This window comes from Lithobates pipiens, unplaced genomic scaffold (genome assembly GCF_037356315.1).
Source record: "Lithobates pipiens isolate NorthernLeopardFrog02 unplaced genomic scaffold, aLitPip1_a1.2 Scaffold_8, whole genome shotgun sequence".
Taxonomy (NCBI): Eukaryota; Metazoa; Chordata; class Amphibia; order Anura; family Ranidae; genus Lithobates; species Lithobates pipiens.
The window spans coordinates 362,089,522-362,113,779 of record NW_027507903.1 but is presented as its reverse complement, the minus strand read 5'-3'; the positions used below and the strand labels follow the sequence as shown (position 1 = coordinate 362,113,779).

General features: G+C 38.8%; 1 protein-coding gene across 3 annotated transcripts in view; it reads right to left on the bottom strand.

Moving 5' to 3' along the window:
• Window positions 1-24,258, bottom strand: part of TENM2 (teneurin transmembrane protein 2) — a 1,738,186-nt gene that overhangs the window by 1,448,081 nt on the left and 265,847 nt on the right. For all 3 annotated transcript variants that reach the window (XM_077473475.1, XM_077473476.1, XM_077473477.1), the window contains exon 2: window positions 11,775-11,894. In XM_077473475.1, the coding sequence (XP_077329601.1) occupies window positions 11,775-11,894 (120 nt within the window). The remainder of the gene's footprint in view (window positions 1-11,774; window positions 11,895-24,258) is intronic.

Genomic DNA, 24,258 nt, shown 5'->3' with positions numbered 1-24,258 from the left:
ACCAGAGCTTTTCATGCAACAAATAACCTGTCCAAGACGAAGGGAGTCTCAATACTCCTGGGCAAGGACACTCCTTTTGAGGTGACTGAAACGTTCTCAGACCCAGAAGGTCGATACGTTTTTTTGAAGGGTTCCTACAGGGGCAGACTTCTCACCTTGGCCAACATTTATTTCCCCAACACGAGTCATCTCCAATTTTGCAGACACATGGTGAGGGAACTACAAGGCTTTGCAACGGGTTGTATCATTTTAGGAGGGGATTTTAACATACCACTAGACCCTCTGGTAGACACCTCCTCCGGCAGGTCATGTGTCACATTTCAAACCCTGAAGAAGATCAAAAAACTCCTACAGGCCCTACATTTGGTAGATTCGTGGCGCCTACTGAATCCAGAGGGAAGGGATTATACATATTATTCGAGCCCACATAATAAATATTCCCGCATTGATTATTTGTTTGTGACTCAACGTGACCTGGCGGAGATTGTCGAAGTTCACATAGGCACACAGGCTATTTCTGATCATGCCCCAATTGCCTTATCTATGGATTTCAGCAGACAGAGTCGGGGAAGCAATACATGGAAACTGAACCCTTCCCTTCTGACGAACCCCAAATCGTGACGGCCATCAAGGAGTATTTCACGCTTAATGACCTCCCAGGGACAGATCCGTTAGTGCTTTGGGAAGCGCACAAATGTACTATTAGGGGGGTATTGATCAAGCTTGGGGCTAGACGTAAGCGCGCACAAGAAAAGGAGATGACAGGTTTGCTTGAGAAAATAGCAGGACTTGAAACGTTACACAAACGCACATTATGTGAACGTACGGCCACGGACTTACTGAACACTAGGAAACAACTGCAGGACTTGTTACACACAAAAACCAAACGTCTACTTTTTTTTTGAAAAAAAATCTACTATGAGGGGGGAAATAAAGCAGGCAGACTGCTAGCCAGAGCTCTGAGAGAAAACAATTCAGGACAGGTCATCGGCGGCATTCGTAACGTGGGGGGTACCTTAGATGTGAAAAATGAGGATATCGCGGCCCACTTTCACAAATACTACACGAAGTTATACAACCTACCCCCACAACATAGACCCAAGAACCTAGTTGGGAATAGAGCCCAAATTATTAGTGATTTTTTAAGAGAAAGCGGACTCCCCGCCCTCGAGGAACAGGATTCCCTAGCTCTTGATGTAGAGATCTCAGACGAAGAAATTAAACGAGCTATTACTGACTTAAAGACAGGGAAAAGCCCAGGGCCTGATGGTTACTCGGCCATCTACTATAAAACTTTTGTGGATATTCTCTCTAAACCCCTTAAATCAGCCTTGAACTCCCTGTCCTCGCCCAGAGCGGTTACTCCTGAGTTTTTGTCGGCCCACATAGCGGTGATACCCAAACCCAATAAAGACCCATCTTCGTGCACAAATTACAGACCAATTTCCCTTTTAAATCTGGATCTTAAAATCCTGACCAAGATCTTGGCTAATAGATTGAGCCCACTTTTGTCTGAAATAATTGGCCCAGAACAGGTGGGCTTTATGCCAGGAAGGGAGGCCAAAGATAACATTATAAAAACATTATTATTGTCGCAGAAAGCACGGTTGGATAAGATCGGAGGCCTTCTCCTGTCCACAGATGCGGAGAAGGCCTTCGATCGGGTGGCATGGGATTATATGTTGGCCACGTGTGAACAGGTGGGATTGAAGGATCGGATGATGTCCTGGATTTCAGCAATTTATCAAAACCCCACAGCCAGGGTGAGAACCAACGGCTCCTTGTCGAAACCCGTGATCATTGCAAACGGAACCCGACAAGGTTGCCCTTTGTCACCCCTCCTGTTTATTTTGTCCCTTGAGCCGTTTATCAGAGCGATCAATAACGATAACTCGATCAGAGGATTTAAGATACGAGACAGGGAGTTCAAGGTTGCAGCTTACGCCGACGACCTAATGTTCTTTTTGACAGACCCACATATGACAATTCCCAATTTAATGGAAGCATTTGCTAAATTTGGCTATATTTCAAACTTAAAAATAAACTACTCTAAGTCGGTAGCCTTAAATGTGGATCTGACCCAAGAGGAACTTAATAGAACTAAACTTAATTGTCCCTTCCAATGGGAGGATGTGGCTCTTAACTATTTGGGAGTTCGGGTCACCCCGGATACCAAAAAAATGTTTGCACTCAATTTTACCCCGCTCCTGAAAACCATTGAAGAAGACTTGAGATCCTGGGATGTGGGGTGGTTCTCCTGGTTTGGCCGGGCAGCAATCCTGAAAATGTCTGTTTTACCAAGGTTGCTTTACCTGTTTAGAGCTCTACCAGTCCACATTCCTAGAAGCTTCTTCCTTAAACTAAACTCCCTGGCCATGCGATTCCTTTGGCATAAAGGGAGAGCAAGGATCAAATTTGCTTTACTCACGAAACCTAAAGAGCAGGGTGGGATGGGGCTGCCGGACTTTAAGAAATTCCAGCTGGCAGCCCACATCACTAGAATAATTGACTGGCATTGTCATGAGGCGGATAAAGACTGGGTGAGATTGGAGGGAATGCTTCTTGAAAATAGACTGCGCTTTTCGCCTTGGACTACCATGAGCGGACTCAGAGAAACGCTCAGTCTAAATCCCCTGACAGAAACGACGCTGACTATACTGCATGCTAACACGAAACGATTTGCTGTGACCTCCCCTCTAAGTCCTTTGACACCGCTTAGGGACAATCCTGAATTTACCCCAGGTATGGGAAATGCTCTCTTTAATAAGAAAAATGAGACTACCTCAAGAGTGGTGAAAGACTGTTTAGACCGGGGCAAAATGAAAGATTTGGAGACTCTTAGGAGGGAATGGGAGGAACCTTCATTCCCCATGTGGGTATACTTCCAAACTAGAAGCTTTGTTACCTCCACAACACATAAACAACACTTTAGTAGACCAATGACTGACTTGGAGATGATCTGTGCGTCTGGTGAGAAACTACAGAGGGCAACCTCAGTGGCCTATAGTTGGCTGCAAAAGCTAACAAGACATGTTGCTGACAGATCCAGAGTGAAGTGGTCTCTTGGACTGCGGAGGGACATTACAGATTCACAATGGAGGACCGCCTGCACACTGGCCCATAAGTGCTCTATAAGTACAAAAACACAAGAGACATGCTACAAGCTATTGACCAACTGGTATCACACACCTGACAAAATACATAGATGGTTTCCGCAGGTCCCAGAGGTGTGCTGGAGATGCCAAGGAGATGTGGGTACTCTGACGCATATCTGGTGGAGTTGTGCGAAACTGACGCCCTTTTGGGATGAGGTGAGAAATTTAATTGTACACATCACAGATACCCCAACCACATTAGATGTGGCTTGTTGTCTCTTGCACATAAATGATATTCCCCTGTAGAGGTACAAACATTCACTGCTCAAGCATCTCATTAATGCAGCCAAAGCGTTGGTGCCGGTGTACTGGCGGTCCTCCAGAATCCCCACGCTAGCTGACTGCTTGAACAGAGTGGCAGACACGCACTCAATGGAAGAAACGGTGGCCCAGGCCAACGAATCTGTGGAAAAATTTCATACTACGTGGTCTCCATGGATAGCGTTCCGGTACTCCCAAAAATACGCTGCCATTCAGAGAGACATATGCAACATTATTCTGCCTAGTCAGAGGACCTAATTCTACCTAACACCTGTTACTTAGGTTCTTTTTTCTCTTTTACTCCTGTTTTACAATCCTTTTTCTGTTTATTTTCAAATTCCAATTGAGAATAATACTGTCATATCAGCTCGGTATATATGGGTGATGACCACCTTTAGCTTTTCTTACCATCGAATTAGAGCCTTATAACTAGATGAATGTATACCAGATAGTGATTCTGGTTTGAAGAGGGTTTACTAACTTCTCTTTAGCAAAGTTGAGGGGTTTTATATGGCCATGTGTAGGCACACCTGATGATGACACCTTCCCAAATACCCCAAACCATATTGAGCTTAAATACCCTATATGATATATAATGCTTTATTTTGTCATATGAATATACAGCGGTGATGTGGTATAATGTTTGTATAATTATAGATACTTTTTTGCAATGTCAGATCTCAGCTGAGCTGAAGTACAACATGTTTATGTTTTCTTTTCAATAAACGCTTTTGATGTAAAAAAAAAAAAAAATTACAGCTTCCATGTTGACATAAAAAGATTTGCTATGCCTGGGGGAAAATGTAGCCTCCATTGCTACGCCAATTTTTTTTTGCAGGGAAAACCCTTTTTATCAAACCAGTAAAGTTGTGTGTCATAGCATAGTTTAATAATTGCTAAATAAATTCCTTTTTACATGTTCCTGTTTGTGCTGTGCTCTTGGATAAGACAGCAGAGAGCAGTGGTTCTCAACCCCGTCCTCAAGTACCCCCAACAGGCCATGTTTGCAGGATTTCCTTTATCGTGCACAAGTGCTTTAAATCAGAGTCAATGGCTTTGTATTTTGGACAGCTATTTTATATAAGAGAAATTCCCAAAACATGAGCTGTTGGGAGTACTTGAGGACAGGGTTAAGAACCACTGTGATAGAGCATAATAAGAAAAAAAACTCTTTGACAACAATTTCTGCCTAATTGTGATCAAAGCAGTGTTATATAAATACCAGTTACAATGGTTACAAAAGAGAGCAGGGTGAAAGAAAAATGGCCCGTCAGTTTTCTAAATTTCTTTCACAGTCCAGTTGTATGCCAGAGGACGGACAACATTTAGTTGTAGTAGAAAAGTCAGGTCTTCAAGTTTCCTTTGCTGTCTGGCTTTACAGTGTACATCTCAGAAATGAATGAGCAACAATACAAAACCTTTGACAGGTAAAACATGTTCTATATACAGTATGTATGTAATCTGTGTATTTAGCTGTTTGCCCGATGTTCCACTTAGACCCCAAACTTTTATTTCTTGATGAAGGGGAAGCATTAACTATTATGGAGAACATAACAAATTAAAACATCACTAATTATCTTTTTTTTTACAGAAATTAACTCTTTCCCAACTTTAAGGTCTGCCTCAACTTTTACAAGGCATGAGAGTCTGAGCAGAATAGTTATACAAATTGATAGAAAGCCATAGGGCAGTCCGTCAAGCAGTTTTCGATTTGGAGTTGGACAAAGAGCAAGTGCATGCCTTTGAGGAAACTAAAATGGGATTCTTAAACGGCTCTTCAAAGAAATGAATTGATTCATTCACCAGTCCTCAGATTGTAATTTAAAAAGGTTAGAAGCTTCGTTTTTGAAGTCGTTTAAGTTTAAAGAGACAAATGCTTCATTTAAGTTGTCACTTCACTATAGATACATAAGAATGGTTCTTTATACTAATTAACTGTAGAAGTCAATACAAAAGCCCTTTTTATAATGATATTTATCTTAAAATTGTTAGACTTCAGTAAAACACGGTTGGTTGAGCTATTAGAAAGCATGTTAGCATAACTAGAAAGAAAAACTATCTGTCTAGGAAGCAGATTTCAACAAAGATGCAAATAATAAAATGGCAATGTTGATTAAAAGTTTAATTTCACATTCTTGAAAATGCCTAAAACTTCTTTCATAAGCATACTGGTACACCTTAAAGGGACCTCGTTGCAACATATCACAATTTATAAAAGGTTTACGTAGAAAAAAAGTGAATACTTTCCTTTACCACTAAACATGCCACCAGAATACCATTCAGGAGAAATTATCCACTGAAGTTTGAAGACAAACCAACACTTCTAGAAGTATTGATCTTCTGGGTTCCCTTCAGTGCTTACTAGTTCCTGTAATGATGGAAGTAAGAGAGAGAAGTGTTGGTTTTCTGTCTTGCTTCAGTAGGGGAACGCTCCAGAAAAAGTATTCTGGCAGTGAAGGCAATGTGAAAAGTATACAGTTGTTTCTTTTCCAGGTACACCTTTTTTGAGTTGTGGTACTTACTGGCAGAGTCGCTTAAAAGGAAATTTTTGGGGAGAAACCCAAAGGTTGCTTCTGCTTTCCCTCACTTCTTGTTTTACAAATGCAAGTTACCACTTCAAACACTTCAAATAGTTGACCCAGAACAAGTATGCTGATAAGGACTTTTAGTTTTTATCTGACTTCCCTGATCTGCATGCTTCTTTATTTTTGCCATTGAAAGGGATCTAGTGGATGCAGACAAATTTACTGTTTGTTCTGCTTCAAATGATCATTCCAAAAATCTAATTGTTTAAAAGTATCACACAAATCAGTATGAGAAATTGCAAAGTAAATCTATGAAAGTGCATATAATGTTTTTTTTTGTTTTTGTTTTTTATGAGGTATAAGTAGAAAAGACAGAGTTGAACTATAAAATTTACTTTCTTAACCTCAACTAGTAAAAAAAAAATGCAAAGTGCAAATGAACTTCTTAATAAACAGTGATGTTTTTCATAAATGGCAAGGTACAACAAAGCATTTTTTGTAATAATGATGAGCCACCAATCTAAAGCGTCAATGTCTACAGAAATTCTTATGTAAAACTATTGTGGAGGGCCTACTAAAATGTTTGATGCGACAAGGCAACATTAACTTACGCAACTGGAAAAAAATAACAGCAAGTATATATGATATTTGTCAACCTGTCTTCAGTCGTGCACATGTAATTGTATACAATTTTTCTTAGATTTAACATGTCACCATTTCAGCTTAAATGCATTACCATGTATATAGCCAACTGGATGCTGTCTATATTGAAGGATGTTGTTCATAAAGTATAGAAAAGGAATTGGAGAATGGGTAAGAAAATGGAGGAAAATAATCACCATCAAATACAATATTTTTAAGCTGACAGCCCACTGGATGAGAACCATTAACCATTTCAGAACATTTCTGCAATTTTCAATCAATCGTTTTACAATTTCCTCAACAGATGTAAGTATAGCACCTTCTCAATCATCACAGGGGATTACATTCTGCATGCATATTCACTCCTGTAAATTATCACTATCTTTATATAAATAACACAATTTACAAAAAATTCTATTCTCATTTACAGATTGAAGCATAATCATGGCTCTACACACAGTGACTATTTGATGAGATGATTTAACTGGTCAGATACCAAAGATGGTTCCATTCCACACCAGTGTTGGTGGTGTGCCTTCATTGATTTGATTGCATTTAATAACAAAAGTCATTGACTTCTATAATAAAGTTTTGTCGAATTTTTGAAATTCTGCTTTATAATCTCAGCAGCAGCTATTAAGCTCTGTAAGGCTCTATACATACCCTGCCAAACTAATTTACTTTAAACAAACAAGTGGAGTGTGTTCCTTATTTACTACATATACCCCACACTCGCGAACTATACCCCACACAAGCTATGCACTAATTGCTGCTGCTTCACAGTCTTGGGGGTCTGGTTGGGAGGCTTCTACCCTCCCTGTTTTCATCTTTTTTGGTGGGGATCTTGCTGTCTGTTGCCTACAATGCAGAAATATTCAAGCTCCTGAAGAAGCAACGAAATTACTTGCGAAACATGTAGAGCAGAATTGTTTTTAAACGGAGAAGTGGAAACCCAATCAAGTGGATACCCTATGTAGATTTACTCTCAGTATTGTCACACAGAAAACAATTTCAGTTTGTATGCTATGGGGAACCACTAGTAGTCTAACGTTTTGTTGACTCTATACATGTACCATTTTTACCACTATGTATGTGTATATTAATAAATTTATTTTGGTAAAATAATTTATACATGTGCCTTCAAAGTCCATTCTTTCAAAAATTATACAAAACTCTATATACTTCTGGGACGCAGTGCACTGTTATTATTCTTGTTGCCTTATTGCCACCTATAGGCATCACACAAATAAATCTACTTCTACTATAAAATCTATAATTTTGTGGTATGATTGACTGGTCTGTTCAACCACAAATAATTATTCGTCTAAAGCTAAATTCATAATTAAATCATATCAGGACATATGATCTTTTCAACAATCTTTCACTGGAATAATCTGAATTTTCCAAACAATCCACGCATTTAAAAAATTATGTAATGAAATTAAAATCTAAATCTACATTTTCTTTTTGTTTTCAATTTCTTGCACCTAAAATACAGCTATACATTTATAAAGATCGTGATCATACATGTTACTATGATACCATACATGAGGGGAGGTGTTTTTCAGGCACTTTACAGGTGCTATTTTTAGCCGAAATGCGCCTTAAAAATGCTTCAGTGTGAAAGGGGTTTTAAGTAGCTAAGGTTAGTGGGTTTATCAAGGTTGGCTGAATGAAAGCATCTCCTGTTTGCTGTAATCTACTATCATTTATTTTTTATTGTCCTCTGTATTTTTCCTGCCGACAGTCTCTAAAATATCAAGCTGCAGCATAACGGAGGAGCTTAAAAACAGCATTGGTGCTTCATTTCAGCTTTTTTGACGTGTTGGTTTAAACTAACTTTACTGTGGAAGAAAAAAAAATAATGAAGTTCCCCGTGGGGTTTTTAGGCAGCAATAAGGATGCAAAAGATTCATAAAAAATTATTACTTGGTTTTATTGGTCAAAAAAACTAGTCATACCATATACAATACATGCAGGAATTAAAATGTGAGCTCTGGTGTACAGCAGACAATAGATCCTACTGTGGTAAAGATAAAAGGTGCTGAGTACAAATATAATGCATACATTCATTCTAAAAGAGTAAAAAAGTAATCAAATCAATATCCATTTTGTAATTTCAATAATCTGGCATGCTTAATACCCCAATGCATTTCAGCCTTGGACGAGTTATGGCCTTCTTCAGGGGAACCTGATATTGTAACTAGCTGTGTAACTACAGTTGATCCCTGATGTGAGCAGACCACTAAACTGGACAGATATTCACCATAGAGGTTACCTGCATCTCTTATGGGTCTTGTCTGCCAGCACAGCTAGTTACAATATCAGGTGCCTTGCTCCCCCAATAGTGGACACTCTGCTGCTGTGGGTGGACTCTCTAACACTGTCACCACTTGTAGGCTGGTGGGCTCTCTGGCTGGTCCTCCCCTGCCCCCACCCAGGTGGGTAGGTGTGGGTGGACGTAAATTCCTGGAATCACCGTTGGGGAGGAAGCTTGTTTGGGACTTTTAGAATAAAAGACTCTGGTTTATGTGGAAAGGACTCCTCTGAAATGCGGAGATAAAATAAAAAATCCCCCCCGAAGAAGGCTATAAATCGTTCAAGGCTGAAATGCATTGGGGTATCAAGCATGCCAGATGGTTATTGAAATTACAAAATGGATATTGATTTGAATACTTTTTTAATCTTTTAGAATGAATGCATGCATTATATTTGTACTCTGTACCTTGTATCTTTACCACAGAAGGATCTATTGTCTGCTGTACACCAGAGCTCACATTTTAATTCCTGCATGTATTGTATATGGTATGACTACTTTTTTTGACCAATAAAACCAAGTAATAATTTTGTATGACTCTTTTGCATCCTCATTGCTGCCTAAAAACCCCACGTGGACCTTCTTTTTTTTTTCTTCCATGTTTGTTACGGGGTGTGCAGCTAGCTCAGCTTGTCCTTTGGGCGCCCTCTTTCCTTTTTGAAAAAAACTAACTTTACTGCAAACTAAAAAAAGCCATTTTCTCTTTAGCCTGGGTTCACAATGTAGTAATGCGGTAACCAGTGTAATTCCTGTGTCGGTTCCCGCATTGCATTTCTCCCACAAACAGTTCACATTGCCTTCTGCAAACTGCTGCGGGTGTCAATACAATGGTAATGGCACCCCCAGTACAGTTCACAAATTACAGTGATCCGACTGTGATCCAACTGTGGATTTGGACAGGAATCAGATCGCATGGGTAAGGAGAACCCATCTAATTGGAGGGAATGACAACCACCTCCCCTTCATACAGCACACAAGAACAGAGCTGAGGCTGTTGATCAGCTGGAGTCCCCTTCCCTGTCAATTTTTTTCTCTCTAGGTGTCGGTAAAACTTGTCGGAAGTGATTCATGCTGATAGCAGAGGAATAAAGCAACAGACTAAAATGACCCTTTCATACTCTTAATTGAGACATGTACACACTAAAGAGGGATATAAGTTGAATATATTTCATGTCTGAGGTTTACAACCACTTTAACTGGATTTTTTTCAACCTGACTAACTATGTAACTATGTAATTATAACTGTTATACTACTAATTATTATTAATTGGTATTTAATAATTAGTAGTAATTAATATATTTAATAATAGTTTTTTTATTACATTGTTTATTATGTGTGTTTGTAAATATATAGCAAAATTTGTGAATTATGTTATCCCAATGGTTAAAAGACCAAAAACACATTTGGAATAACGAGGATATCAAAGTGCATTACACGTATGGCTCAAAATATAAATCTTATGGAGTACACCTTTTTCATAAATACAAATCAATGTCTATCTCAGAAACCTTCCCCTGTATTTAATATGTACAGTATGTATTTAGGTGTCCTGATTCCTAATCTTAAAAGTACACTAATCCTAAAATGTCACTATAAATAAAAAAAGTGCTGCTAACAGGTATAAAGGGTGGGCCCCCTATTTGACAGAGGAGCTATCATTCACATGCACTATGGCTGAATGCTGGCCACTTGATACTTAATGCTACTTAAGGTAAGCTCTGACATTTCTATAGTGTTGGAGCCCCATAGCCATTTTAACCCTTATAGATCTGTCCCCTTGGTGAGTTGGGATGGGGACAGGCTGGCTTCCATCAATACTAGAAAGTACTAGCATTTGGCTTTTGCAGGTATAAATGATTCTAGGCTAAGGCTGTATACGGTGCTTTCAGTTGTCAGGTGGGACTTTTATTGCAGATGAGATATATTATTGGGTAGATTTACTAAAGTCAAACAGGCTGTTCACTTCACAAGGTCATTTTCTCTTTAATGGGGAATTTAACTTCGGTAATAAGGTGAAGGTCTGTGAAGGTCTGTGCTGACTTCTATCATTCAAATATGTCCAATAAAATATGTATGTGTTGGGTATTCTCTGAAAAGTAAATTTGTACATTCGCTAAGTTAGCGTAAAATTCAATTTGCCTTTGGTAAATCAAACCCATGTCTCACAATCCTTACTTGCATGTCAGCAATCTTCTATATAATGTACACGTCAGTGTAAACTTTTTAGTACTGCTGGGACAAACAATAACCTGACCTGTCCATAAGTTATCCTGGCATGGCAAATAAAGATGGCTGAAGATCCCATACCTGGAAGAAGACCAGACTAAGATGTCAGTAGCAGAGGAGGGAGCTCGTTAATAAAGCATCACTGTTGGGAAAGTGAGTGTAGTTTCCATTTCCACAATTCAATGGCTGAATGCAAAAGCTTTTAATGGTCACTGAGATTCTGACTCTGAACCGTTAAATAATGAAAGCAGGTTTATGACCCCAGTAAAGGAATGGCTTCAAGCCACTTTAGTGATTTTGAGCCACTCTTTGCAGTGTTACCCTGGAAACCAAAGGATTTGAATAGCAACAGAGCTATTTAAGAGGAAACTGAAGTCTAATTTGGCATTGATTAGACTTTTTTCATCCTCTGTGTCACTTCCTGTCTTTGTTAAAATGGTGACTAGGGCAAGAGTTGATTAGAAATCTCACCAATACACATAATATTAACAACATCATAAAATATCGTTCATTGCTTTTAGTTTTATGGTCAACATTATTATATACTGTACATTAATCTCAAAAACTATAAAAATACATGTTTTCCTTAAAAAAGGAGCTTATTATTTACTGACTTTATAACAGATGAAATATTTGTTATTTCCTACCTTCGGAGTAGAGATCCAAATGGCAGGGTGTTTTGGGGTATCTGCTATTTGTTTGATTTCCAAGTTTGGTTACACCACCACTCTCAGAATAACAGCATTTGGAGTTTGGACTTTCTTTCCCTGAAACACAAACATAAAAATTATCAAAAAAATATCATTCAAAGGTTTTAAATAAAAACAGTGAGACATAAATGCTTTCTGAAATATATAAACCTGGATAACACAAAAGGTATTAATGCCAAAATAAAAACACAGGAATATCATTGCATATTTTCTCAAGATTAAAGTTTAAGTATAGCTATATATAAAAAAAAAAATTGGATAGAGTAGAAAGGGTGAAAACCCCATCAGTTTATTTTTTCTGGTTTGTGTCTTCTTATGGGAAAGTCATTTCCTTGTGAACCTGAAGCTCCAGCTCCCCTGTGTCAGTAAGCAGTGGCTACAGGGAGGAGGAGGGAGAGAAAACAATGGCTGGGCCTAGGGAAATATATGGGCGATTTTGTGGCTTCCAGAATTTCCATCTGTTGTTGATAGTTCCATGATACAGGGAAGCCAGAGCTGCAGGGTCATGACTGCAGAGAAGACTAAAAAATATATAAGTATACAGATTTTTTTTACACAAGGTAGACAGTATAGGCAGGAGAAAGGGGAGGGGCACAGTTCCGCCTGTGTCTCTGCAGTGTGAGCTTCACTTCCAGCTACAGGCCTCACAGTCCAGTCTGTGCCTCTGAAGTGTGGGCATCACCCAAGCTACAGGCCTCACACTCCAGTCTGTGCCTCTTAAGTGTGCATCTCACCTCCTGCTCATGCCTCACAGTCCAATCCGTGTCTCTGCAGTGTGTACCTCACCTCCAGCTATAGGCCTCAGTGTCCAGCCTGTGTCTCTGTAGTGTGTGCCTCACACCCAGCTACAGGCCTTATAGTCCAGTCCATCTCTGAAGTGCGTGTCTCATCTCACAGTCTAGCCTGTGTCTCTGCAGTGTGTGTTTCATCAGCTCTGGATTTTGCTGACAGCAATGTGAACCCCTACAAGTTGCTCATGTGGTACATGCTTGCCTGGACTATCCTATGCTTTATATTCAAACCATGAACAGCGATACTCCAAGGCATAGCTGTTGAGCTCCTGCATCTACAGTCCCACCTGTTCAGCCCACCCCTGACATTGTATCTACACCGTGACTTTGCTTGTCCAGCCCATCAGATATACATCCACCGTGGATCCCAACGGAGCTTCCACATCGACAACTGCAACCTCATTCACGCCACCTTCATCAGCTCATAGTCCTTCAGGAAATCCCACATGTAGAGTTGACCACGGTGTTTTGACTAGACTACCTATTTCGGCTAATGTCCCTTTCAAAGACCAGCACAGCATTGTTAACTTCAGTCTGCTTAACATACCTTCCCTTATGAGAAAGGGTCTTCTCATCCTGAATATCTTGCCTGGTCATAAGTTTGATATTTTGCTGATCCTGACCCCTTATCATGTGATCAGCTGTCAGCAATGACATCTGATCACGTGATGTAAACAAAGCCGGTAATCAGCTTGAGGAGATAAAAAAAGTTTACCAACTTTTGTCAGAGATACATCGGTCCCGAACACGGAGAGCCACTGATGACTCATTTGTGCCCACCAGTGCCACCTACTAGTACAAATCAGTGCTGCTTATCAGTGTCCACCAGTGCCACCTATCAGTGCTGATCAGTGCTGCCAATCAGTACCTCATCATCAGTACTGCCTATCAGTGCCACCTAATAGTGTCTATCAGTGCCAACCAGTGCCACCTATCAGTGCCACACATTAGTGCCCTTCAGTGTCACATATCAGTGCCCATCAGTGACACTTATCAGTGCCTGTTGGAAGGGGACATGATTTGATATTATATATATTATATTTCTGGTTGATACAACCAAGCCTTCACTTTCTTGGGGCTGTCTGGAATGTAACAAGTTGCACATCAAAACTTAGTAGCATATGAGATTATTCATCTGAAAGAAGCAACGGCGGGACAAAAGCTTGGCTCATATCCATCTGGTGTGATAACGCTATGCAAGTGTGCTTCAAAGAGGGCCATGACTGGCAGGATGATTGATGAAGGGCAGAGCTCAAAGGCATTGAAGATTGGCCAGGATACATAGACATGATACATGGACAATGCTGCCCCTAGAGGCCAATACAGCAGGATGGATGGTAATATAAAATATTGAGAACTGCCCCATAATTACTGTGATTCATCAAAAGTCTAGATGGGATGGCAATGGGGTGGGTCTGGATGGTGTAAGATTGAAGTATAAAAGGGCTGAACAAGTCAGAGAGCTCTCTCTTTATCATTTTTGAACCCCATGGATCTCTCTGTTACCATCATCTTGAGCCCAGCTGAGAAGACCATGTGTTCTTTCTCAAACTTAAAACTTCCCTCTGTCACTAAAATAACTAACCTTATTCCAAAAGCCAAGCCCTCTAGCTGTTCTGGTTAAAGCTTGTCTACCCTGTCCTCTTTAATAACTGATTTCCTACAGTCTTCTCTTACTTCTGGTATTGTCCCCTCATCTTTCAAAACAGCAGTAATAACCCCCTTAACCCCCATACTTAAGAAACCTGGTGCAGACCCCAGTAACTTCAGTAACCTTCAGCCCATCTCCAACCTTCCTTTTCTATTTAAAATCCCTGAAAAAACAGTTGCTTTGCAGGTCTATACCTAACTCTCTGACCTCAATTTCAGTCTGGTTTCTGGTTTACCAAGCACTGAAACTGCCTTGGTAAAAATCACAAATGATCTACTCATGGCAGCTGAGTCTGGTCTCATAACTATCTTCCGCCTCCTCAATCTGAGTGTGGCCTTTGATACCATTTTCCCAAAATCCTCCTTGACAATATGTTAGAGCTCTCTTAATAATATTTATTTTATGTAACTAGATAGATTGTTTTTGTTATTGGCATAAAATCCACAGAAAACTTAACTGTTTTCAATTAATATTGATAATTCCATAGTCTTTCCCTCCCCTTGGGTAAAGAGGTGTCATCCTCAACAGCACACAATCTTTCCAAGTCAACATCATTAACTCTGCTTGGTCAGCATATTTCCATCTATGTAAGATTAATCAGCTTCATCCATTTCTCACACCCAATAGCACTGCTGTTCTCATTCACAATCTGGTCACTTCCTGCATAGATTATTGCAATTTCCTACTTATTGGTCTCTATTTAAGTCCCTCCATAAATCACAGCTTGTTCAGAACTCTGCTTCTCATATTATAAGTAGAATGCCCTTCTTTAATCACATCACTCTTGCCCTTTAATTCATAATCTCACTCCTCCATATCTCTCTGAACTCCTGCATATTAACAGACCCTCTCACACTCTCAGGTCTTCTTCTTCCATTTATCTTAATGTTCCATCCACCCACCTGACTACTATGGGATCTTAGAGCCTTTAGCTGTTCTGCCCTCCGAATTTGGAACTCCCTACCACCTGACATCCACAACAATGATTTCTTACTCTTCAAGTCATGTCTCAAAACTCATCTGAAGTCTCATCATGAAGTCTGACTTCATTAAGCTATGTTTTATAATTTAATGGTTATGTAATGAATATGTATTTTATTTATTTACTTTGTTGTTGCTCTATTGTCATATTTGTAATGTGACCTTCGGTGTTCAGAAAGGTGCCTATAAATAAAATGATTATTAGTAAATGTATTATTATATAGCTTTTGATGAAGTGGGAGTGTCTAAACTCTCCAAACACATTGGCTCTTTTTTCCCATTAACTGTTAAAAAAATTCTGGGGGTTTTTGATTAATACTAGCAGGTGGGGGGGGGGGGGGTGCGTATTCTTGAGGTTTGGTTATTTGTTACAATGGATATTAAAGGGGATCTTCAGTAGCCCCCCAAAAAATACTGTAGATGCTGAGTTTTAATATAAGGGCATTTGCCTTTACCGGGATCTAGCGCTGCCCTCATCTGAACTGATTCTTGACCAGTCTTCGGGAGAAGAGAAGAGATTGATTTTAATATTATTGTTCATTCAAAGGACAGCAAGAGACACAAAAGAGGATGTCAATTATAATAAATTTGAAAATATAAATATGATATATATCAACATCTATATGTCCTAAAATGCTATCAATACATACTGTAAGACAATTTTCACAAATTAGTACCTACCCTAGATTTATTAAGCAGAGATGGTCACCAATTAAGAAGGAATTCAGTCAGCAGGTGGTGAGCTCAAAGCCAGAGCATACATTTTCTACTAGCTTTTTCTACAGCAGTGCTGAGAAAAAGACCTCAATAACAGAAGAGATCAGATTACACAAACTGTAAAATGACTCAAAAGAAAGACAAATCCCCCTCCATCTTTCTTAGCAGAGACAGGGCCATCTTTCTTGGCAAGATTTAAACAGGCCACCAACAAACATGTATATAGTGCTATTTTGTCCTATTAGAAACTTGCACATGCTTTGTGTCATGGAAACCCTTGATGTTTTAATAAAATAATTTGAAAAGGATCATAAAACTATTTATATATTGAAAACAAGTATATAGGAGTGCACAGCAGAGAATCAGGAATTTGCCCCCCCCCTCCCCGAGTGTTGGATTCCAATGGATCTTATCCCTCCTGATGGTACTCCCGAGTGTGGCTCAGGGCTAAATTTCATTAACATTACCGGCAAACCCGAGCCACACTATGGATTGCATTGGAGAATCCTGGTTCAGGTTACTTACCTTGTCATCAGTATCCTGCGATGTCCCCCTGCTGTGTCCCCCGCTGGATCATCCGCCCGATGCTCTGTGTGCCGGGCTCCATTACCTGTGAGTGTCGCGACGCATGGGGGCAGAGCCCAGTGGCAAATTCAATAAGTACAAAAAACATAACACATCCAGTACAGATACATACACTTACAGATTACTTTACTGTATCAAATCATTTCACCTCCCTTTTGTCCCTAGTGCTTTGTCCAGTGCCCTGCATGCACCTTTATATTGTTCTATTAGAAAGCCCAGACATGCAGTGGAGCTGATGTACTAAAACTGGAGAGCGCAAAATCTTAAAAAACTGTACCCTCCAAGGAAGAAGTAGAAAATACTGTTCTCCCCCACTGCCCGTGCCACAGATCTTTGCAGAAGCGTGTAAAAAAAAAACGTAAGCTTAACCTCCCTGGTGGTAGGATTATGTCACATTTTTTAATCTCAAATCGGTAGTTTGATTTTCATAGAAATTTGGCGTTTTATATTGCAGGACTGTAATTCTTAGTAATAACACACTTAAATCTGTCCAAACAAGAGTCTAGTAGACATACTGGGTATGATAAAGTTTGAAACACAAAATCATAAATTATAATATAATAAATAACTATAAATACTTGTAAAAAATAATACTATAATAATAATAAAATTATGATGTAAAGGGATTTAGTTGCTGTTGAAAATCTCAGTTTCCAGGCAGAAAGAACAGTACATATAATATAAAGGTGCTTGCATGCTTTTTGGTGGCCTGTTCCTAAATTGACAAGACAGAGGGCATTGTCTCTGCTAGGAAAGAGGAAAGGGGATTGGTCTTTATACTTTGCAGTAAACAGTTTGCTATGAATATTTATTTTAGCATTATACTTTCCCTTTAGGATATTTAAAGCTGATTGATATAATGAATGTTTCAATCAAATTCTATGGCAATTAACTGGCTTTGCTTATTTTTTCATACAGCATGTTTACTTTCTATGCAGTCAGTTCTAAAAAAAGAATACTACTTGTAGTAATTGATCTGTGTTTGTTGTATCGGAAAGCTAATGCTAAGTACATATCACTTGTCTCATATTTACTTCCCCTAGGCTTAATACTGGCAGCTACAAATCCTAAAAATATATTACATTTTTTTATTTCCATTTGAGACAAAGACAAGTGCCATATTTAAATGCTGATAATGTAGGATGTACAAATGGCGGGTGTGATTGTCTTAAAATGTGGCTTATATCCTTATTGTATTTATCCGCTCCCTTCAACAAAATATCAAGCTCTAATCATCCAGTGAACCGCGGAAACATGTTTGCTGACACCAGTAATTGTCTGTCTTTTAAGAAATTGCTGCCTTGAGGGAGATGGAAATAATTTATATGAGCTTCAGAAATAGAAATTTGGACAAAAGTAAATCTCAAGGAGACCCCCAAAAAAATCTCTTCTAGTGCAGGACTCGTAATATAAGAAGGACGTATGCTTTTATTAAAGCAATAAGTACTGCACTTACACAGAGGGAAATGTGAAGCACAGTAAGTGTTATTGACTGCCTTATGATGACTGCAAAACAATAATTATGTGAATGTCTGTTAACAATCACTTAAGGCTGTTGTGTGCTGATGTGTAACTCCCTACAGACTTCATCCTGGAAATAGGGGAACTGTTAACACTTTAGCATTTTGCCATGATATAGCTATGGAAAATCTGAGAAAGAGAAAAAAAGAACCACATAGAATGGTATTAAAAGTTTAAATGGTGGAAACTAAAAATATAGTTTTGTCTTTGCCCTGAATACTGTTTCAAATAATAATGACAAAATGAAGATAATAACAATAATTATATGTAAAGTCAAAATAGTATGTTAACCACTTAAATACCAGGCACTTTCGCACCTTTCTGCCCAAACATATTTACAGCTTTCAGCGCTTTCGCACTTTGAATGACAATTTTGCGGTCATGCTACACTATACCCAAACTAAATTTTTATAATTTTGTTCCCAGAAATAGAGATTTCTTTTGGTGGTATTTGATCACCTCTGGGATTTTTATTTTCTGCTAAACAAATAAAAAAATTTTTTTTTGTTTCTGTTACAAAACTTTGTAAATAAGTAAGTTTCTTCCTTTAATGATGGGCACTGATGGGGCTGCATTGATGGGCACTGATAGTGCAGCACTGATGGGCACAATGAGGTGGGCATTGTCAATGAGGTGGCACTGATGAGGTGGCACTGATGGGCACTAATATGCGGCACTGATAGGTGGCAGTGATGGGCACTGATAGGTGGCAATGATATGCAGCACTGATTAGTACACATAGGTGTCACAGATGGGCACTAAAAGGCGGCATGAATGGGCACTGATAGGTGACAAGGATGGGCATGGATGGGCACTGATAGGTGGCACTGATATACACTAATTGATTGTATGGATGGATGCCAATCAGTGCCAAACAACAATGCCTGCCAATCAGTGATGCCCATTGTGGACACTGATTGGCATCCATTGTGGGAACTGATTGGCATCCCTGTGCTTAGTCAGAATAACTGTTTCCCTTAGTGGATTCTTTAGTATGACAGCTACTAGGAGGTGGTTATAAAAGCAACACATTGTGACCACTAGTCAAAAAAGAGTAATGTGTAATTTATTTGTCTAAAATCAAAGATGGGCAACCTTTTTTGATCGGTGGCCTCTTTGTAGGGTGGCTTTGGGTAGCAGAAGTAGGTGATATAGTTTGCTCTAGACTGAAGCTTCTATGAAGAAGCCATAGTGAATTTTATTTTTTCACTGCTTAACTGTAATAAGCACACAGTAGATCAATAAGTGTACTATTTTTTTCCCGTAAAAATGTTATTAAAGATTTAACAGACAGTACAGAAATGTCAATATAAAAGGACACGGCTCCAACTGAAGTACAAACAATAGTTACATACCAGTGACATAGTCAATAAGGTACTCCCTGCATAAGGTACAATCAACATTCCTTACATGAAAAGACATAAAGTGCTCTTCCAGATGTTGTTGCGTTGCCATCTTTGTGCAAGGTAATTCAGGGGCCTATTGACATTTCAAAGTTATTAGACATTTGGGGTCTCTGGCAAGGTCCCTGATCTGATTTCTGCTTGTTCTGCATATCGTAAGAGGAGTGGGAGAAGGAGCCGACTACCAAATCAGCCCATTAGCCCAAAATCTCCACCCACTAGGAACTAATTAGGGGGTAAGGAAGAAAGAGAAAGATTAGTTAAAGAGAGAGGGGGAGGGAGTGTATTGAAAGGTTAATGCGAGAAGAGGAGGTGGGATAACCAGCTACCCTCTCCATCTACTTCTGGTAGTGATCTATGATGTATAAGAACCCACAATTCCTTCCGATTGTATCTAAAAAGAGACTAACTATGGAACACCGGCTATACATTGTTTTGTATCATTTCTTGATATCCTTGAGAATTTTAATATTTTAACCAGGCTTCCCATATATTCGAGAAACTGGCAATCCTATCTTGGGTGGTATAGATCAGCTCCTCCATCTCTGCAATATGATTGATGTGTGACGCCCATTCTTTCATTGAAGGGGTTGATGTGGACCTCCAATGAACTGGCAAGCATAATCTAGCAGCGTTAATCATATGCATAGCCACAGACTTATAGTATCTTTTCCTGGGTATTTTGGAAAGATGAAGGTACTGTGCTGGTGAAAACTCCAGTTGGAGCAAAGAAATTGCAGTCGTCGCATCATGCACCTTATGCCAGTATGGCTGAATGAGTGGGCATGTCCACCATATGTGGAGAAAATTGCCCAAGTCCTGTTCATATCTCCAGCACCGATCTGAGACTGTCGGGATGAATTTATGAAGCAGTTCTGGATAAGTGTGCAATTTATATGTAGTAAAAATAGAAGTGAAAAGAGTGCTATTAGATTATTGAACAGTAAAACTAACGCAAAACTAATATAAACATTTTGAGAATATATAAAGCAGAAATTCAGCATTTCTTCTTTATCTTTAAAACACAACACTTTCAATATTTTGATGTGCTACACTTCAAATGGAAGTCACAGAGAGATTCTAGCTGTCGGATGGTGAGAATGAGTCAGGCATCAGGGAGAGTGGCAGAAGGGAGATTTGCAATACAAACTCTTGCTCCAGCAAAGGTGCTGTTGGGCCCAAAAAAGTGGTGCTGGTAGTAATGAAATACAGGTTTGCTATTATTTTTCTATTCTATTTTCTCCTTTCATGTCCCTGTTGCTAGAAAATAGTTGAAAGTGAGCTTCATCAACTAAAGCAAAGCAGGGTACAGATGCATTTTCTATTTCGGTTGGTGCAGGAACCTGAAATCCCACTAAAAAATTTCCCTTTCAGCAAGCCATGGCAAAAAAAAACTGAAGGACTGGCTAAAGCCACCACCTACAGATTGTACACAGTGATAGCAGACAGGCATTTACTACAAAATAAAGTACCTTTTAAAAAGGGAGTGGTGTGGATGGGCACATTGAGTACTTATCTCAGTTCACTGTATATTGCAACTTAGCAACAGGAATATGAAGAGCTGACCAAAAAAGGGGGTCAAAAGGAACTGAAAATGCAAGCTCACTTTTTCATGTTTACATTGCTACAAATATAGTACTCAGTGAGCAATGTGGGCACTTAATTATTATGTCCCTGCAAATTTTTTGCCCTTTATCATAGCCTAGCAAAATTAATGTTTTCTGCTGCTTAGGTATACCTGGATATGGTCTAACTTGTCTAACATGGTTTGTGGATAACAACAGTCTGCTAAGCAGAAACATGGATCTCTGTCTTCCTCCAGTCACAGCATTCCCCCCACAGTTAGAAAGCACTCCCTAGGTGCACACTTAACTCTTTGATCGCCCCTGATGTTAACCCCTTCCCTGCCAGTGTCATTAGTACATTCATTAGTACAGGTACAGTGTATATTATTTAGCATTGATCACTGTATTAGTGTCACTGGTCCCTAAAGAGTGTCAAAAGTGTCAGTTAGGTGTCTGATTTGTCCGCTGGAATGTCGCAGCCCTGCTAAAAATCTCTCATCACTGCCATTACTAGTAAAATAAATAATAAACATTTTAAATTCCATAAAATTATCCCCTAGTTTGTAGACCATATAAATTTGTGCAAACCAATCAATTTCTGCTTATTAAGATTTTTTTGCCAAAATAATGTACCAGAGTACATATTGGCCTAAACTGATGAAGAAATGTTATTGTTTTACATGTTTTTATTGGATATGTTTTATAGCATAAAGTAAAAAAAAATTTTTTGTTGTTGTTGGTATTTGTTTGCTTATGGAACAAAAAATAAAAATGGCAGAGGTGAGCAAAAACCATCAAAATGATATAAAAAGAAGGTTAGGGTCCAAGGCGCTACCTCAAGTTCTATAAATTATATCGATAATAGAAGGATCTCTAAAAACAGCTGTTCTCCAAGACCCTCTCAACCATCAGGTGGAGAGGCCCACTATGTAAGAGGGGAACGAACAGCACAGAAAAAAATATCTAATATCTCGTAGAGTTAGCAGAAGTACAGAAGACAGAAGGCATGCACCACGTACCCCCCTATTTTGATTGAGTTGCCAGGGGATGGGTATGTTGTGCCAATATGCTTAATATGCCTAATGTAGATAGCAAATAATGTACAGTATGCACCAGGCCTAAACCGTTTTGTGCCAGATAGTCTATACACAGTGATTCGGCTGGGATTGCACAAACTATCCTAATAAGAAATGAGGTATGAACTGTTACAAAATATCAGGATAATAATAATAAATGAATATAGCATAGAGAGTAAATCAAGAAATATAAGGAAGACAGATGTTACCACACATTTACAATAAAGATGCTCCTATATCCTCAGCTTAGTCCACAATATGTATGTATATATATACAGAGCAGACACCTTCAGAAAATTGTCCATATGCCAATAAAGTTCAAAAATAGTGCAAAACCAATTTCTTATGTATATAAAGTGCAATAGTGCAAAATTGTGCAAAAAAAGGGCAAAAAAAACCCAGAGAGTACAAAAAATGCAAATATATATATAAAATATGTTAAAGAAAAAAATATATATATATATATATATAAAAAAAATATAAAATATATATATGAAAAGTACATATATAAATAAATGTGCAAAAAAAGTGTATATCAGCTCAGAAAACTGTAGAGTAAGTCTGAGGTAATAAAGTAGATTAAGGTGACTTTAGTGCTTGATCAAAGAAATCCGGTGACTTGTGTGCTCCCCTCTCGGTCCCCACTCACCAGATCCCTGTACCCCAAAGGGGTTAAATGCATGTAATCCCTCTATATCCACTTGGCTCCGTTCACCTCGTCCTCTTCCTTTATCTGGTCCATGTGTCTTGTGAGTGGGATAATTCCCTTTATACTTATGGCTTGTAGCGATATAATGGATCCTCAGAGGAAACAAAAAGCAGCTCCCATAGTGTAGTAGTTTAAACCACCAAAATTCATTTTTTTTAAAATTTCATACAGCATGGTCAAAAAAAAAAATATAAAAAAAAAAAAAATGGAAAGAATGAAAAATTCCATTGGTATAGTTATTCACCACTTGTAATTCATGCAGTGTGGAACAACATATCACACAGCAGGTGAAAAAACCCAGAGTAGTCTCTAGATCTGTGGAGGAGCGGTGTGCACTCCAGATGCGTTCCACACGATCTGCGACCCGGAAGTTACGTAGTGTGGGTGGCTCTGTCGTACACGTTTCGTCCCTCGGTGGTGGCTATTTTATTTTTTATAGATTTTTTTTTTGACCATGCTGTATGAAATAGGAAAGAGGATGAAGTGAACTGAGCCAAGTGGATATAGGGGGATTACATGCATTTAACCCCTTTGGGGTACAGGGATCTGGTGAGTGGGGACTCGAGAGGGGGAACACACAAGTCACCATATTTTTTTGATCAAGCACTACAGCAACCGATATTAAAAACCTAAGCGCGGCCATCTATAATATAATTTTTTTTTTAAATACCATCAAAAGAAAGCTTGATTTATGGTAAATAGGCCATCAATTTTATTTGTGTACAGCATCGCATGACCGCGCAATTGTCAGTTAAAGTAACGCAGTCCCGTATTCCCAAAAAATGGCCTGGTCATGAAGGGGAGTAAATCTTCCAGGGCTGAAGTGGTTCACACTAGGAAGAGATTGTTTATTGAATATTGTGCATTTACTCTGGTAAGCATGGCTTAAAGTTTAATGTATCACGCAAAAACACACACTGGTGAAGGTCAACTGATGTTCTACACAAACTGTATTTATTTGTATTTGAGATTGGGGCAGCTAGAAGGAGTTAAAACACCGGAAAAGTCACACAAAGACAGTGTTTTTTCAAACTTAGAACACATCTTCCAAGCCCCCCTGCTGTTCAAACGTATAACTAAAAATATAAAAAGAATACCTTCTCTGAACTGTTAACTATACAAACTATACAAAATTATACAAGCAATAGCGCAAACTCTGGAGCATGATATTTATTTTTTAAAACAACACTTTGATATGTATTTGGTAAACATAAAAATATATATTTTTCATTAATTGTAAATATAGAAGTAAATACAAGACACAATCCAAGACAAATATGGCCTTAGGTAATTTTGCTGGAAAATGGATCTGTTTAGAAGACAACACTTTAATACGGTTAAAATAACTGAGCTAATGAATAAAACAACAGAAATGTAACACAACTGCATGAATAAATAGCAAGTTGTCATACACTTAACCTA